The sequence below is a fragment of the Saccopteryx bilineata genome, chromosome 1 (genome assembly GCF_036850765.1).
Source record: "Saccopteryx bilineata isolate mSacBil1 chromosome 1, mSacBil1_pri_phased_curated, whole genome shotgun sequence".
NCBI classification, from domain to species: Eukaryota; Metazoa; Chordata; class Mammalia; order Chiroptera; family Emballonuridae; genus Saccopteryx; species Saccopteryx bilineata.
In genome coordinates, this window is record NC_089490.1 from 131,859,990 (window position 1) to 131,875,534 (window position 15,545).

The 15,545-nt window shown below is 45.6% G+C and overlaps 1 protein-coding gene across 2 annotated transcripts in view; it reads left to right on the forward strand.

Moving 5' to 3' along the window:
• The first annotated feature begins 5,036 nt into the window (after positions 1 to 5,036).
• The window catches only part of HNRNPM (heterogeneous nuclear ribonucleoprotein M), a 54,213-nt gene continuing 43,704 nt past the window's right edge, over positions 5,037 to 15,545 (forward strand). For both annotated transcript variants that reach the window (XM_066266822.1, XM_066266831.1), the window contains exon 1: positions 5,037 to 5,193. In XM_066266822.1, the coding sequence (XP_066122919.1) occupies positions 5,081 to 5,193 (113 nt within the window). In that variant the 5' untranslated portion in view covers positions 5,037 to 5,080. The remainder of the gene's footprint in view (positions 5,194 to 15,545) is intronic.

Below are 15,545 nucleotides of genomic sequence, written 5' to 3' on the forward strand. Positions count from 1 at the left end.
CTCTCCCTTCCTGTCTTTACCTATCCTGTCTCTCTGTCTCTGTAAAAAGTAAATAAATAAATAGGGAAAAACAGCATGGGCTTGCTTCAGAGGGAGCCCACCCTCTTATTTGTTTACAATATGGGCTGTGATGTAAAAGCACAATTTTTAAAATTGAATTCACTTGGGTGACAGTTAATAAATTTACAGTGGTTTCAAGTGTACAATTCTATAATGCATCATCTGTATCAGGGGTGGGATTCAGATAATTTAGTAATTAGTTCTCTGCCCTAATGACAGTTTTAAGTATAAAAAACTATGTACCAAAAGGTAGTTTATTATTTCATGCACTTAATACTTAAATAAGAACAATAAAAGAGGTACACAAAACTAGATGATGTTATAAGTTTTAAAATATTAATGAAAAAATATTAAATAATACCGGACAAAAAACAATAAAACTGTTATTGAAGATATCTTCATATTGCTTCTTTCTTTTTGTGTGTGTGTGACAGAGACAGAGAGAGACAGAGAGAGGGACAGACAGGAAGGGAGAGATATGGGAAGCATCAATTCTTCGTTGTGGCATCTTGGTTGTTCATTGATTGCTTTCTTATATATGCCTTGACCGCAGGGCTACAGCAGACTGAGTAACCCCTTGCTCAAGCCAGCGACCTTGGGCTCAAGCTGGTGAGCTTTGCTCAAACCAGGTGAGCCCTCGCTCAAGCTGGCTACCTCGGGGCCTTGAACCTGGGTCCTCTGTGTCCCAGTCTGACACTCTATCCTCTGCTCCACCACCTGGTTAGGCTCCATATTGCTTCTTGATTGGCATCCTCACTTATTTTTTTTTTCACCTATGGATGGAATGAACATTACTATTGGCACTTAGAATATGCTGTTGTGCAGATAGACATTAAACAAGTATAAGGAATGTCAATTTGTGATTTCCACATTGGGCAGCTGCCCAGGCACCCACCCTAGAGAGAACCCTGATTACAGTGTCATTTTAACAACCGGTTCACCAAGCTCAAGAAAAAATTAGGTATCGGTTCTGCTGAACTGGTGCAAACTGGCTGAATCCCACCACTGGTCTGTATATTGTATTGTGTGTTCACCATCCAAAGTCACATCTCCTTTTGTCACTGTTTATCCCCCCTTTATCCCTCTTCTCCCTGGTAATCACCATACTGTTGATTGTGTTTATGAGGGTTTTTTTCTTAAATTTAAATTTTGAGAGAAAGTTTTTTAGAAAGTTACAGAGGTAGTAGAAACGAGCCAGCTGGGCTGTGTAAGAAACACCTTACAGAGGCAGAAGAAGGTACCTTGGAGCTTAGGAGAGAGAAGGGCAAAGATAATGAGCCTGGGGGGAGGAGGAGGGGAACTGGATAGGTGTGAATGTGCTCCTGAGAGGGAGAGTGTGCCTGAGTTTTTTTGTTGTTGTTTTTTTGTTTAATCCCTTTACCTTTTTCACCCAACTCCCTAACCGCTGTAAGATACAATTTTAAAACATATACCTTATTTATTTTTATTCAGTGAGAGGTAGGAGGCAGAGACAGACTCCTGCACGTACCCTGACCAGGATCCAGCCAGCAAGCCCACTAGGGGGCGATGATCTGCCCATATGGGGCCTGTGCTCCGTTGCAACTGGAGCCATTTTTTAGCACCTGAGGTAGAGGCCATGGAGCCATTCTCAGTGCCCAAGGCCAACTCACTGTAATCAAGCCATGGCTGCAGGAGGGGAGGAGGAGAGAGAGAAAGAGAGCGAAAGAAGCGAGAGGGGGAGGGGAGGAGAAGCAGATGGGCACTTCTCCTGTGTGCCCTGACCAGGAATTGAACATGGGACATCTACACTTCAGGCCAACACTCTACCACTGAGCGAATGGTCCAGGGCCTAAAACATGCTTTCAAATGAAAAGAAAGTATGTCAATTAAAGGAAAGTGTGAAGGAAATAAGAGTTCAGAAGATGGCAAAACCCAGGAATCTGAGCAGTGTTGGGTCAAATCACTGGCTGGTAGGAGCCCCCAGCCTGGAAAGTTTGTCTCCTCAGCCAGGGCCTGGCTTGTCCTTAACCTCCTCCAGTCATACCCACTGCAGGAGAAAGGATCAGAGAGGTGGCTTATTGTCCCTAATGCTTTGTATTTGGATTCTTCTCCCTGATTTTTTTTTTTTTTTTTTTTTTTTTTACAGAGGCAGAGATAGGGACAGACAGACAGGAACGGAGAGAGATGAGAAGCATTAATCATCAGTTTCTCATTGCGCGTTGCGATTTCTTAGTTGTTCATTGATTGCTTTCTCACATGTGCCTTGACCGCGGGCCCTCAGCAGACCGAGCAACCCCCTGCTGGAGCCAGGGACCTTGGGTCTAAGCTGGTGACCTCGGGGTCTCAAACCTGGGTCCTTCCGCATCCCAGTCCAACGCTCCATCCACTGCTCCACCACCTGGTCAGGCCTTCTCCCTGATTTTGACAGACTGTGTGGTCTCTTCTGCCATCTCTGAGCCCTGTCAGGCAAGGGAATTCAGAGGTTTGTGAGGCTGCTTCTGCTCCAGGGCCCCTCCAGTGTGGGAGAAGTCTAAGGGGGAGAAGGTAAAGCAAGACAGATCCCAGCAAGGCTGTGGAAGAGGGGGTGCTGTGCCCAGTGGATTTTAGTAGAGATTTTAGGAGCAGGTGTGGGAGAAAGGAATTCTGTGAGATAGGTGAGTTTGGGAAGTATGTAGGAAAGGGATGGTGGGGCATACCTTCCTGTCAGGCTGGGTGTAATGCCAGTGGCCGAGGCCAGGCAGGTTTACACTATATTCAGGCATACAGTAGAGGAACTCTGGAGCCGGAAGCGCTGAGCCATTCCTGTTTATTAAAGTCTTGCAATGGTGGGCAAGCAAACAGGCAGGGGAAAACCGCTTTTCACAGCAGCAGATGAACAAACAGCAAAATGGTCCATCGCAGTGGTGGGCAAGCAATCCTCAATCCGCTCTGAGTCAAACCACCCATAGCCATACATAGACTGCACACACGTTTGCCATGTGCTCATGCACTAATTGTGCAAAATGCAAGTGAACAAGCCTAACACAGCTGTTTTCCCAATACTGGGCTACTAAATGAATTTATTCTCTGGGCCCAGAATTCTCAACCTGGGTCAGAATCACTAGGCAGAATTAAGCAGCTGGGAGGGTATGACAGGTGAGATATTCCCCCAGAACCTAATGGAATGCATTTGTTCTGTGAGAGAGGTGGAAAAAAAAAAACCCAAACCTCTTTACCTTTGTGAACCTAGAGAGTTTGGTAGTTAGATAGAAACTTCTGCAAGATTCAGTGAAGCATTTCAAAGTTCCAGAGATACCAGAGAGATGGGGAGCTACTGGGTAAGGAGGCACTAAACTCTGTTTTAATTTTATTTTTTTATTTATTCTTTTTTTTTTTTTTTTTTTTTTAGAGAGGAGAGAGAGGGAGAGAGACAGAGAGGGAGAGAGAGGAAAGAGAGAGAAGGGGGGAGGAGCTGGAAGCATCAACTCCCATATGTGCCTTGACCAGGCAAGCCCAGGGTTTCGAAGCGGCGACCTCAGCATTTCCAGGTCGACACTTTATCCACTGCGCCACCACAGGTCAGGCAAGAGGCACTAAACTCTGAACACTCCCCTAGACTCTGGCCTCTTCCCTGGGTTCTGCCCCAAGACAGCCTGTAACAGCTCTGAAATGGGGAGAGGGACAAGCCCTTAGGGCAGAGGGACCCAGGGTCAGGCAGGAAGGAGTCCCAGTTAAAGTTTATGGGCTCTCTTGGCCTGCAGCTCATTTATTTTTCCCATCATGTTTGGCTTCTTGCTTGTTCATTCACTCAAGAAACATCATCCATGAGCACATTCCAAGTCCCCAGCCATGTGTTTTGGCTGTTGGTTAATAGGTTCAGTGAAAAAGACTCAGGCTACTAGCTCTGCATTCAGGCACTCCCAGCGTTGTGGAGAGAAAACCGGACAGAGCCTAGATATTCTTGGTGCAGGATGATATCTGCTTAGACAGTATTTTTGCACACCAGTCCTACAGTCTGGTCTGTTCTTGTTCTGCCCTAGCCTGGCTAACTTCCGGTAACTAAAACTTTCACTACCCTTCTGCTCTAGATCAGTGGTCCCCAACCTTTTTTGGGCCATGGGCTGGTTTAATATCAGAAAATATTTTCACAGACCGGCCTTTAGGGTGGGATGGATAAATGCACAAAATAAAATTATGTGACCGTAAAAACTGTAGTATTTTTATTTTTTTTTATTTTTAATTTTTTAAATTTTTTTGTATAGAGACAGACTCCCGCATGTGCCCAACCGGGATCCACCCGGCACGCCCACGGGGGGGGGGGGGGCGACGCTCTGCCCTGACCAGAGCCACTCTAGCGCCTGGGGCAGAGGCCAAGGAGCCATCCCCAGCAGCGCTGGGGCCATCTTTGCTCCAATGGAGCCTCGCTGCGGGAGGGGAAGAGAGAGACAGAGAGGAAGGAGAGGGGGAGGGGTGGAGAAGCAGATGGGCGCTTCTCCTGTGTGCCCTGGCCGGTAATCGAACCCGGGACTTCTGCACGCCAGGCCGACGCTCTACCGCTGAGCCAACCGGCCAGGGCAAAACTGTGGTATTTTTAAATATAATTGTCGAATTTATAAGACAAGCGTCAAGAGTGAGTCTTAGACGGATGTAACAGAGGGAATCTGGTCATTTTTAAAAAATAAAACATCAGACAAATATAAATAAAACGGAAATAACGTAAGTTATTTATTCTTTCTCTGCGGGGACCACTGCTCTAGATGACTACACAAAGCTGGACGTGATTGGGTCCGGTGGAGGGTGGGGAGATGCTTCCCCCTACTAGGTGTCAAGAGCGTGTGGATAATCAAGCAGGTGCTAACTTGAACTGGTTGCAGGAATGAATGAAAAAAATAGCTGCTGGCCGAGGCCTGTGCGCGGAGGGGGCGTGGCCTGGAGCAGGGGCGTGGTGCGGGGCGGGAGGGTACTGGGCGGGAGCAGGCCATGGCGTGCTCAAGCGTTACTGGTCGCGCCTGGTCACGTGAGCGCGCAGGCGCAACGCCGTTTAGTCTGTTCCCTCACACAAAGCCCAGACGCGGAGAAAATGGCGGCAGGGGTTGAAGCGGCGGCAGAGGTGGCGGCGACAGAGCCCAAAATGGAGGGAGAAAGCGGTGCGCCTGGCGCGCCGAGCGGCAATGGAGCCCCGGGCCCGAAAGGGTGAGTATTTCACGGCTCCTTGTCCGGGCCGAGCATTTCGCGTCGTCGGCGGCAGCTCTGTTAGGTCTGTCGGCCTCCCGCTGGCGCTGCCTCGGCCCAGGCCTTCCCCATGGAGCCTGCTTAGGGTGGGGGCCACCAAGGCTATGAGGGGTGAAGCCGGGCGGCCCTGGGAGCGCGCCTCAAAGATTGCTCTTTCGGTGCAGGCCTCGAGCCTCCACTCTCCCGGTTCTTCAGGCCGGGTCCGACCCAAAGGCCTCAGGCCAGGCCTCTGCGCGCGGGGATGATGGCGCTGACCTCGGAGTCGGCGAGTCCCGGAGTCGGGTGCGGCCTGTTCTCTTGTCCGCTGACCTTGGGCGCGGGGTTTTACATTTCCTCCTAAGCACCACCCCCTTGCCTGGAGTCTCAGTTTCCCGATCGGTCAAGTCTGGGAAAGGGTAGGAGTTACCTACCATGCAGGACTTGCTACGCGGTCGGCCTCGGTAAACGGTAGTGGAGGCGGGTGGGTATCGGCTGGGGCCGCGGACTCGTCTTCGCTCCGCCGTGCCCCTCCCCCGCCTGCGCCAAGTAACTCGGTCGGAACTGCCTCTCTCCCCATGGTCCCGCTCATGTCGGTCGCCCACGTAACCCCTACTTCCTCTCCAGGTGTGCAGTATTCATGGGGCGATCGGGCCTACTGACTCCGTGTTCACCCTTAGAAAAAAAACAGTAGGATTAAAAGACAGAAAATGTCTTTTGATGTTCTAGGAGAGGATTTTCTATCTTTTGGCTGGCCACTCACTACCAAACTACGTCACCTTTTGGAGTTCTGCTTGGGGCTCTGTCTTGGGTCCTTGGTTTTTATTATTTTTAATTATTTTTAATTTTATTTACTTGTAACAGATTTTATTATTATTTTTAAATTTATTTATTGATTTCAGCCAGAGAGGAGGGGAGAAAGACCAGAACATCGATCTGTTTCTGTACATGCCCTGACCAGAGATCAAACTGGCAACCTCTGTGCTTCAGGCTGATGCTCTAGTCTAACCAACCAAGCTATCCGGCCAGGGCGGTTTTTAAATTTCCCTTAAACTAAAGCATGAACTTGTGTCCCTGTGAAACCCACTCATTCTGATTATGGTCACCTGGTTCCGATCAGAGCCTGTGGGTGTGTGTGGGGGAGGCTGGGCACGCGTTTGGTTTCCCACAAGTTTTTAAAAAATTATGGTAACGTATACATAGTATAGAATTTACAGTTTCAACAGTTTTAAGCGTGTGATTCAGCGTCATTAAATGCATTCAGCATTATGCAACCATCATCACCATCCATGTCCAGAACTTTCACATCATCCCAAACTGTAGCCATTAATCAATAACTTCACATTCTCCCAAGCTCCTTGTTAACTTCAATCATACATTCTGTCTGTTATGAATTCCCCCCCCCAAACTTAAAACTTTCTTATTTCTAGAGAAAGGAAAAGGGAGAGAGAGAAAAAAAGGACTTGTTGTTCCACTTATGCATTCATTGGTTGATTCTTCTATGTGTCCTGATGGGTGATTGAACCCCCAACTGTGGTATATGGGACCAACGGTTTAAACCAGGGGTCAGGAACCTTTTTTGGCTGAGAGCCATGAACGCCACATTTTTAAAATGTAATTCCGTGAGAGCCATACAACGACGCCTGTACATTATGCATTATCCAATAAAAATTTGGGGTTGTCCGGAGGCTCCAGCCACCCACATCCATGAACATGAGCGGTAGGAAATGAATGGATTGTAATACATGAGAATGTTTTATATTTTTAACATTTTTTTTTATTAAAGATTTGTCTGCAAGCCAGATGCAGCCATCAAAAGAGCCACAGCTGGCTTGGGAGCCATAGGTTCTCGACCCCTGCTCTAAACCACCAAGTGAGCTACCTAGTCAGGGCCCTCAATTTTTTTTTTTTAACAATTGAGGAAACTCAGGGTAAAGTAATTGATAAAAAGAGGGTAGCAGAGCTCATCTTGACTTCAAGGCTCTTGATGCTTCCGCAACACTACCCTGGTAACCTCTCACTGAATGCAGTCATTTGAAGTTTATTTAAATCTAATTTTTGGTGCTTTGGAATGATTTGAGTGCTTTTAAAAAATTCATTTATTGGTTTTAGAGAGAGAATGAAAAATTGATTTGTTGTTACACATATTCATGCATCCATCGGTTGATTTTTTAAGATTTTATTTATTTTAGAGAGGAGGAAGGCAGGTGAGGAGGAGTAGAAAGAGGAGTAGGAAGCATCAGTTCGTAGTTATTGCTTCTATGTGTCTTGACAGGGCTAAGGGTTAGCCCTACCTCAGCATTTCAGGTATTTATCCACTGCGTCACCACAGGTCCGGCCATTGGTTGATTCTTGTAACCAACAAACCTGGCATATGAGGATAATGCTCAAACTGGCGGGGTTTTTTTTTTGTTGTTGTTGTTTGTTTTTGCACTGTACTTTAAAAAGTGTTTCTATACTTGATAAAAAATAATTTTTGCTGTAGATTGTTTGAATGCATGCAGCCAGCTCTTTACTTTCATTTTGCTCTGTTTTATTCACAGTTATGCAAGAGATAACAGTCTGCAAACACTAGGTTGCTTGTTTCTATTCAGGGTTCTCTCATTACAGTGTTCTGCAATCATAGACTTGAAAACTGAATTGCTCCTTCAATGGTCTGTAATAAGTACAATGCCTAGGTTTCCTCAGTCATTTGCGTAGTGAGCTTGTTTTAAAGCCTAATGGGTACATGTGGTAGAAAGCTAGGAGTGAGTGAATCAGTCTTTCTCCCTGCTGCCCTCAGGAAAATTATTGGTAGGAAAATATATCACTGCTACAGTCACTATGTGCCACGACTCTCCTTTAAACTTGTAAGTGTGGATAGTAGCCTTTTACAGATGAAAGAACTGAAGCTTAGCATAGGTGACCTTGGGGTTTAGGTCTTGGTATGGGACCCTACCTCTTTGTCACCTGTAATACTGCTCCCTTAAATGTGGTGCTTACCATTAAGTAAGCTGCTATTTGTTGATTGTCACAGCATCCCTGTGAGCTAAGGTGGATACAGGTTATGCTGGTTTTGCTGGTAAAGTACCAGAGAGGAAAAGAGCTTGAATCTTATGGATGGTTAAGTGCTGGACCCTGAGTATGAATAGTGCTATGAACCATGCTCCCCACATCTTAAATAAATGCATTAGAGGAGCTCAGGATTGAAATGGTTTCTGTTTGCATAAGAAATGGCTCTCAAGGTGATACGGAGCATGGAGAGAGTCTTTTCTTTCAAATGTGTTTGAGGTAGTGGGCTTGCCATTTCAGACTAGTTCTTGATTGAAAAACTCCAGTAATCGTATTATACAGGGGTCCCCAAACTTTTTTCACAGGGGGCCAGTTCACTGTCCCTCAGACCGTTGGAGGGCCGGACTATAAAAAAAACTATGAACAAATCCCAATGCACACTGCAAATACCTTATTTTAAAGTAAAAAACAAAACGGGAACAAATACAATATTTAAAATAAAGAACAAGTAAATTTAAATCAACAAACTGACCAGTATTTCAATGGGAACTATGCTCCTCTCACTGACCACCAATTAAAGAGGTGCCCCTTCCGGAAGTGCGGTGGGGGCCGGATAAATGGCCTCAGGGGGCCGCATACAGCCCGCGGGCCGTAGTTTGGGGACCCCTGGTATTATACATGAGAATGCCATGAAAGCATGAGAGGATAGGGGTTCACAGTTTTTGTTGTTTTGGTTTTGAAGAGAGACAGGAAGGGAAAGAGATAAGAGGCATCAACTCATAGTTGTTGCACTTGAGTAGTTCATTGATTGCTTCTCAAATGTGCCTTGTCTGAGGGTGCTTCAGCTGAGCCCATGACCCCTTGCTCTTCAGGCCATTGACCTTGGGCTCTAGCTGGTGAGCCTTGCGCAAACCAGATGAGCCTGCGGTCAAGCCAGCCACCTCAGTGTCTTGAACCTGGGTTCTCCGCGTCCCAGTCTGACACTGTATCCACTGTGCCACCGCCTGGTCAGTTAGGATTCAGGTTTTTTTTGTTTGTTTGTTTTTTTACAGACAGAGAGCCAGAGAGACGGAACGACAGGGACAGACAGACAGGAACGGAGAGATGAAAAGCATCAATTATTAGTTTTTCATTGCGACACCTTAGTTGTTCATTGATTGCTTTCTCAGATGTGTCTTGACCATGGGGCTACAGCAGACCGAGTAACCCCTTGCTTGAACCAGTGACCTTGGGTCCAAGCTGGTGAGCTTTGCTCAAACCAGATGAGCCTGCGCTCACGCTGGCGACCTCGGGGTCTCGAACCTGGGTCCTTCGCATCCCAGTCCGACGCTCTATCCACTGCACCACCGCCTGGTCAGGCGGATTCACAGTTTTAAACTGAATGTAGTAGTCCTTTTTTGGAGTAGGTACTTTCTAAATTATTTTTTAGTTGTGATCTTTATGTATAGTATAATTCTAGTGTTGTGGAGCATCGACACGACAAATTATCAATTTTCAAAGAATGCAGTCAGTGAAAATTTCAAAACCATAGTAAACATAATCTTATAATTAATCTTATTTTAATAATTTGAAAGTTTCTTTCAGATATTTTAGGCTTGTCCTTATCAATATATTATGAAATAAGTTTACAGAATTTCAGAAAACGTCTTGGTTATATTGGTTCTATTTAGAACTTAGTTGGATGATTATGTGTCAGAATCAGATGGAGTCAGAATCATTGGCAATTGGGAATTGAGAACAATTAGCAGGAGAATATTAATTGGTAAGACATTTAGCTGGCATAGGTAGATCTCTTATTGTGGCTTTGAAAAATTACAAACTTGTTACTTTATGTTGGAGTTACAAGTCCAGTTATTTGAGTTAGATTTAAAATTTAGTAAATGTGAGAAGAAACTTTAAAAAAACAGTGTTGTATAATTGACACAGTGATTGCTCATATTGGAAATGTACAGTTTGGTAAGTGTCAATATATAGTATGCTTATTAAATCAATATAGTAAATATATCTACAATTCCCAGAAGCTTTTTCTCACACTGTAATCCTCTGAACCCCTCTACCCCCCACCCTTAGGCAACTATGGGTCTGTTTTCCATTATTATACATCACTGGTTCTCAGTTGGGTGATTTCTTCCCTTCAGGGGACTTTTGGAAGTGTCTTGGAGACATTTTTGATCATCAACTTCAAGGTTGAGGGTTGGGGTTGATATTGGCATCTTTGAATAGAGGTCAGAGAATGTTGTTGAACATCCTGTAGTGCACAGGGCAGCCTCTTTGCAACACAGGATTATCTCTGGCTGGGGATGTCACTAGGGCTGAGCTTGAGAAAGTGTGCTGTAGATTAGTTTGCTGGAGTAGATTTTCTCAAATACAGAGTTTTATATGACGGAACCATACTGTATATTCCTTTTATGTCTGGTTTTTCTTGAGTAGAATTGGGGGGAGGTATTTTTCTGAGGTTGGAAACGGGGAGGCAGTCAGACTCCCGCATATGCCCAACCAGCATGCCCACTAGGGGGCGATGCTCTGCCCATCTGGGGCGTTGCTCTGTTGCAACCAGAGCATTCTAGCGCCTGAGGCAGAGGCCATAGAGCCATCCTCAGCACCCGGGCAAACTTTGCTCCAATGGAGCCTTGGCTGCGGGAGGGGAAGAGAGATACTGAGAGGAAGGAGAGGGGGAGGGGTGGAGAAGCAGATGGGCGCTTCTCCTGTGTGCCCTGGCTGGGAATCGAACCCGGGACTCCTGCACGCCAGGCCAACGCTCTACCACTGAGCCAACCGGCCAGGGCCATGAGTAGAAATATTTTGAGATTCATTTATGCTGTGTGTATACTTTTTTTGAACAGTATTTTCATCAATACAGTACAATTTGTTTATTCATATACCTGTTAGTAGACATTGAGATTTCCAGTTTTGTACTACTATGAATAATGTTGCTATGAATATTCAGGGAGATGTTTTTGTATGGTTATGTGATTTGTTTTCTCTTGGGTAAGTATCATATGGTAGGTGTGTACTTAGCTTAACATGTTTAATGTCTGTAATATTCTAAATTTGGGGTGCTTATCAATGCTATCTAATTTTATTATGCTTATGGAAATGTAGTTTTTGTGTGTGACAGAGACAGATAGGGACAGGCAGGAAGGGAGAGAGATGAGAAGCATCAATTCTTCATTGCAGCTCCTTAGTTGTTCATTGATTGCTTTCTCATACGTGACTTGACTGGGGGGCTATAGCAGAGCCAGTGATCCCTTGCTCAAGGCAGCGACCTTTGGGCTCAAGCCAGCAACTATGGGGTCAGGCCTGTGATCCCATGCTTAAGCCAGCAACCTCAGGGCTTCCTTCGTATTGGGTTCTCTGTGTCCCAGTCTGACGCTTTATCCACTGCACCACCGCCTGGTCAGGCTGGAAACTACTTTTTAAAAGGCTTTTCGAGTTGAGTGTTGCATATATTTTAGGACTACAGAAGATTATCCTGAAGAAGGGAGAAAATTGGATCAGACATTTTATTTATTTTTTAGAATTTTTAATTGTTTTTAATTGATTTTCGAGAGAGAAGAAGGAAGAGAAGGGTCAGGAACATTGATCTGTTGTGTATGTGCCCTGACCAGGGATTGAACTGGCAAGCTATTTGACCAGGTCTTTGGAGCAGGCATCTTTATTAAATGGACTTTTCAGGGTACCACTCTTAAACTATCATATCATCTATGTGGTTCTTGAGTGAGAATTCTTTGAGGGTGGTTCTCTCCCAGTTCTGTTGAGAATAGAGTTCATGGTGATCATTAGGTTTAGGAAAAATTCAATTTCTTAAGCTGGAAGTGGCAGAGATAATCTATGCCTTCCATTTATAAGGAAAATTTTCAGAGAGAGAGAAAGATTGGCTACTGAAGGATTTGGGTACAGTAGTGCTGTGCTTACACCTTGGGCATAATCCATATGAGCTGCTTTTTCGGTGGTGAGCCACGTGATGTGGATTAACCCCAAACCAAATATGCAGCTTCTGTAGTTAAACTGGGTAGTTTATTCTTAGCCTTGATAATGCATAGGCAGAACATGGCCTAGATACTTTGTTACCTGCTTTGGCTGTAATTAGTTTTTTTACATTTTATAATTAATAGGTGAGTTGAGCAGTCTTTGAAAACACAGACTGGAACTATTACTGTCATGGGCCCTGTGTCAGAATGGTGCTTTTTTGGTTGTTATTTTAACATAAATTATAGAATACTTGGGTTACAAAAGAAACTAGTTATATTAAAAATACATTTCTATCCAAACGCTTTGTACATCCATGAAATGTAGATTAGATGTACATTTATGCATTTATGCTAACATTTTCCTCCTCATCTGCCAAGGGCAAGCAATAGGCAGATACACAGTTTGGCATATTTTGGTGCAGGACTTTTAATGTGTAGTAGACAGATTCCTTCTGAGGTGTTTGCAGTGTGCAGCCAGCCTGAGGAGGGTCTGTTGTGAACCTGGGTGGGCAAAGAGTTCTAGAAATCTGAGTACTCAAGTGGCAATATCTTTAACATCCGCAAGCTGGAAGTTTATTGCATGTTGCTGTAGTTCAGATCATGGAGGAAGCTGCTTTCTTTAGTTTTGTTTAGGATGGTACTGTCATTGAGATACCACTTGGCACCTTTGTGTTTGGATATGAGGGACCAGTTTAAAAAAAACTTTGAGGACCACAAAAAGTTGCTAGCTTTCTAATATGTCCATGGAAGTAATAATGTTAAAGCCCTCCAGCTACCATTCAGTGTTTGGATACTACTCCTCTCCCACACAAGGAAGAATCCTAGAATAAAGGTCAGCCCTTTAATTAAGTGTAGTTTTGTAAATCATCAATACGGTAGTCTTGCCTGACCAGGCAGTGGCGCGGTGGATAGAGTGTTGGACTGGGACGCAGAGGAGCCAGGTTTGAAACCCCGAGGTCGCTGGCTTGAGCTCAGGTTTATCCAGCTTGAGCGCCGGCTCATCCAGCTTGAGCATGGGCTCACTAGCTTGAGCGCGGGGTTGAGCATGGGATCAAGACGTGACTCCATGGTCCCTAGCTTGAGCCCAAGGTTGCTGGCTTGAGCAAGGGGTCACTTGTTTTGCTGTAGCGTCCCCCCCCCCAAGTCAAGGCACATACGAGAAAGCAATCAGTGAACAACTAAGGTGCCACAAAGAAGAATTGATGCTTCTCATTTGTCTCCCTTCCTGTCTTTCTGTCCCTCTGTCTGACTCTCTCTCTGTCTCTGTCCAAAAAAAAAAACAAACAACCCGTAGACTTGGCTTTTTGTTTTTTTTCACTTGTGTCATGGATCACAAAACCTCTGCTGGATCCTGTGATTTGGAAGTCACAGGATTCTCACTGGGTGAAAGAACAGGGCGAGTGAATCAGAAAGGACAGCATTCAATGCTCTGGGAGAAACTTTTTTGGCTGCCGCCTCCCTAGTTCTTCCTGGTCAGTGCTTATACGAATCTGCCTGTGATCAAAGGGGGCTAAACTGAGCAGGCAGCTCAGGGAACAACCTCACTTGGCCAGTGGTTGGGCACTGCTTTGGCTGCACAGACACTGACCTTTTGTCCCTGGGCTATTGCCTGTTCAGCCTGATGTCTGATTCTGTGCTTTAGAAGTCTGCGTTTCAGCCCTGACCAGTGGCTTAGTGCATTGGTCCCCAACCTTTTTTGGACCACGGACCGGTTTAATGTCAAAATATTTTCACGGACCGGCATTTAGGGTGGGACGGATAAATAATGTATCATGTGACCGAGACAAGCGTAGAGTGAGTCTTAGACAGATGTAACAGGGAATCTGGTCATTTAAAAAAATATAAAACATCGTTCAGACTTAAATATAAATAAAATGGAAATAATGTAAGTTATTTATTCTTTCTCTGTGGACTGCTACCAAATGTCCCACGGACCGGTACTAGTCCGCGGCCCGGGGGTTGGGGACCACTGGCTTAGTGGATAGTGTCAGCCCGGCATATCCACTTTGTTCAGTTCCTGGTTAGGGCACACAGGAGAGGTGACTATCTGCTTCTACCCCCCTCCTTTCCCCCTTCCCTCTCTCATCCCTTCTCAGTAGCCAGTGGCTCAGTTGGTTCCAGCGTCCCCTGGGGCATCAGTTTCAGACACTAAGAATAGCTTCATTGATTCTCCCAGACCGGGGTTGCCCAAATAGGCTAGGGCTGCGGGGTTATTCCCGGTTGGGAGCACAGGTGGGAGTCTGCCCCACTATCTCCCCTCTCACTTAAAAAAAAAACTGGGATGGGGTTTGACTCAGCAGTAGAGTGTTGGACCAGCATGTGTAAGTCTTGGGTTTGATTCCTGGTCAGGGCACACAGGAGAAGCAACCATTTACTTCACCCCCTCCCCCATAGCCATTGCTTGATTGGTTCAAGCGCATCAGCTCTGGTGCTGAGGATGGCTCCTGGAGCCTCTTCCTCAGGTGCTAAAAATAGCTTGGTTGTGAGCGTGGCCCCAGATGGGCAGAGCATTGGCCTGGCCCTGACGGGGGTTGCCAGGTGGATCCCAGTTGGGGCGCATGTGGGAGTCCCAGTCTAAGCTGAATTTATACGTATAGATCTTAGAAAGGAAATGTTACTGCATGGAAGCACCGAGCACATCAGGGTTACAGGAAAGACTGTGCCAAAAAAGCATGCAGTGCATCCTTCTTTGCCAAAGTGGGACTGTTTGTGTGCTGCCTTTTTTAACCTGCCAGGGTTGCTCAGACTTTTGCTTTCCTCACCTCAGAGTAGGGTTATATAGAGAATGGTTTCTGTCCCTTAAAAAAAAAAAATTTTTTTTTTTTGCAGTATAGTATATTTAGGTTGCTGTTTTAAGTGTACAGTTTAGTGGCATTAGGTAGTGCTGTACATTATACCATGACCCATTTTCCATTTCCAGAGCTTTTATCAAAAGCTCTGGCTTGTTTCACTTAACATGTTTTCAGAGTTCATCTGTGTTACAGAATGTATCAGCATTTAGTTCCTTATCATTTATTTTTAAGTGAGAGATGGGGAGGCAGAGACAGATTCCTGCATGTGCCTCGACCAGGGTCCACTATGCAAGCCTCCTACCAGGCGATGCTTTGTACATCTGAGGCAGCTGCTCCATTGCTCAGCAATTGGGCTATTTTATTTTAGCACCTGAGGTAAGGCCCTAGAGCAGGGGTCCCCAAACTACGACCGGCGGGCCGCATGTGGCCCCCGGAGGCCATTTATCCGGCCCCCGCCGCACTTCCGGAAGGGGCACTTGGTGGTCAGTGAGAGGAGCACATTGACCATCTCATTAGCCAAAAGCAGGCCCATAGTTCCCATTGAAATACTGGTAAGTTTGTTGATTTAAATTTACTTGTTCTT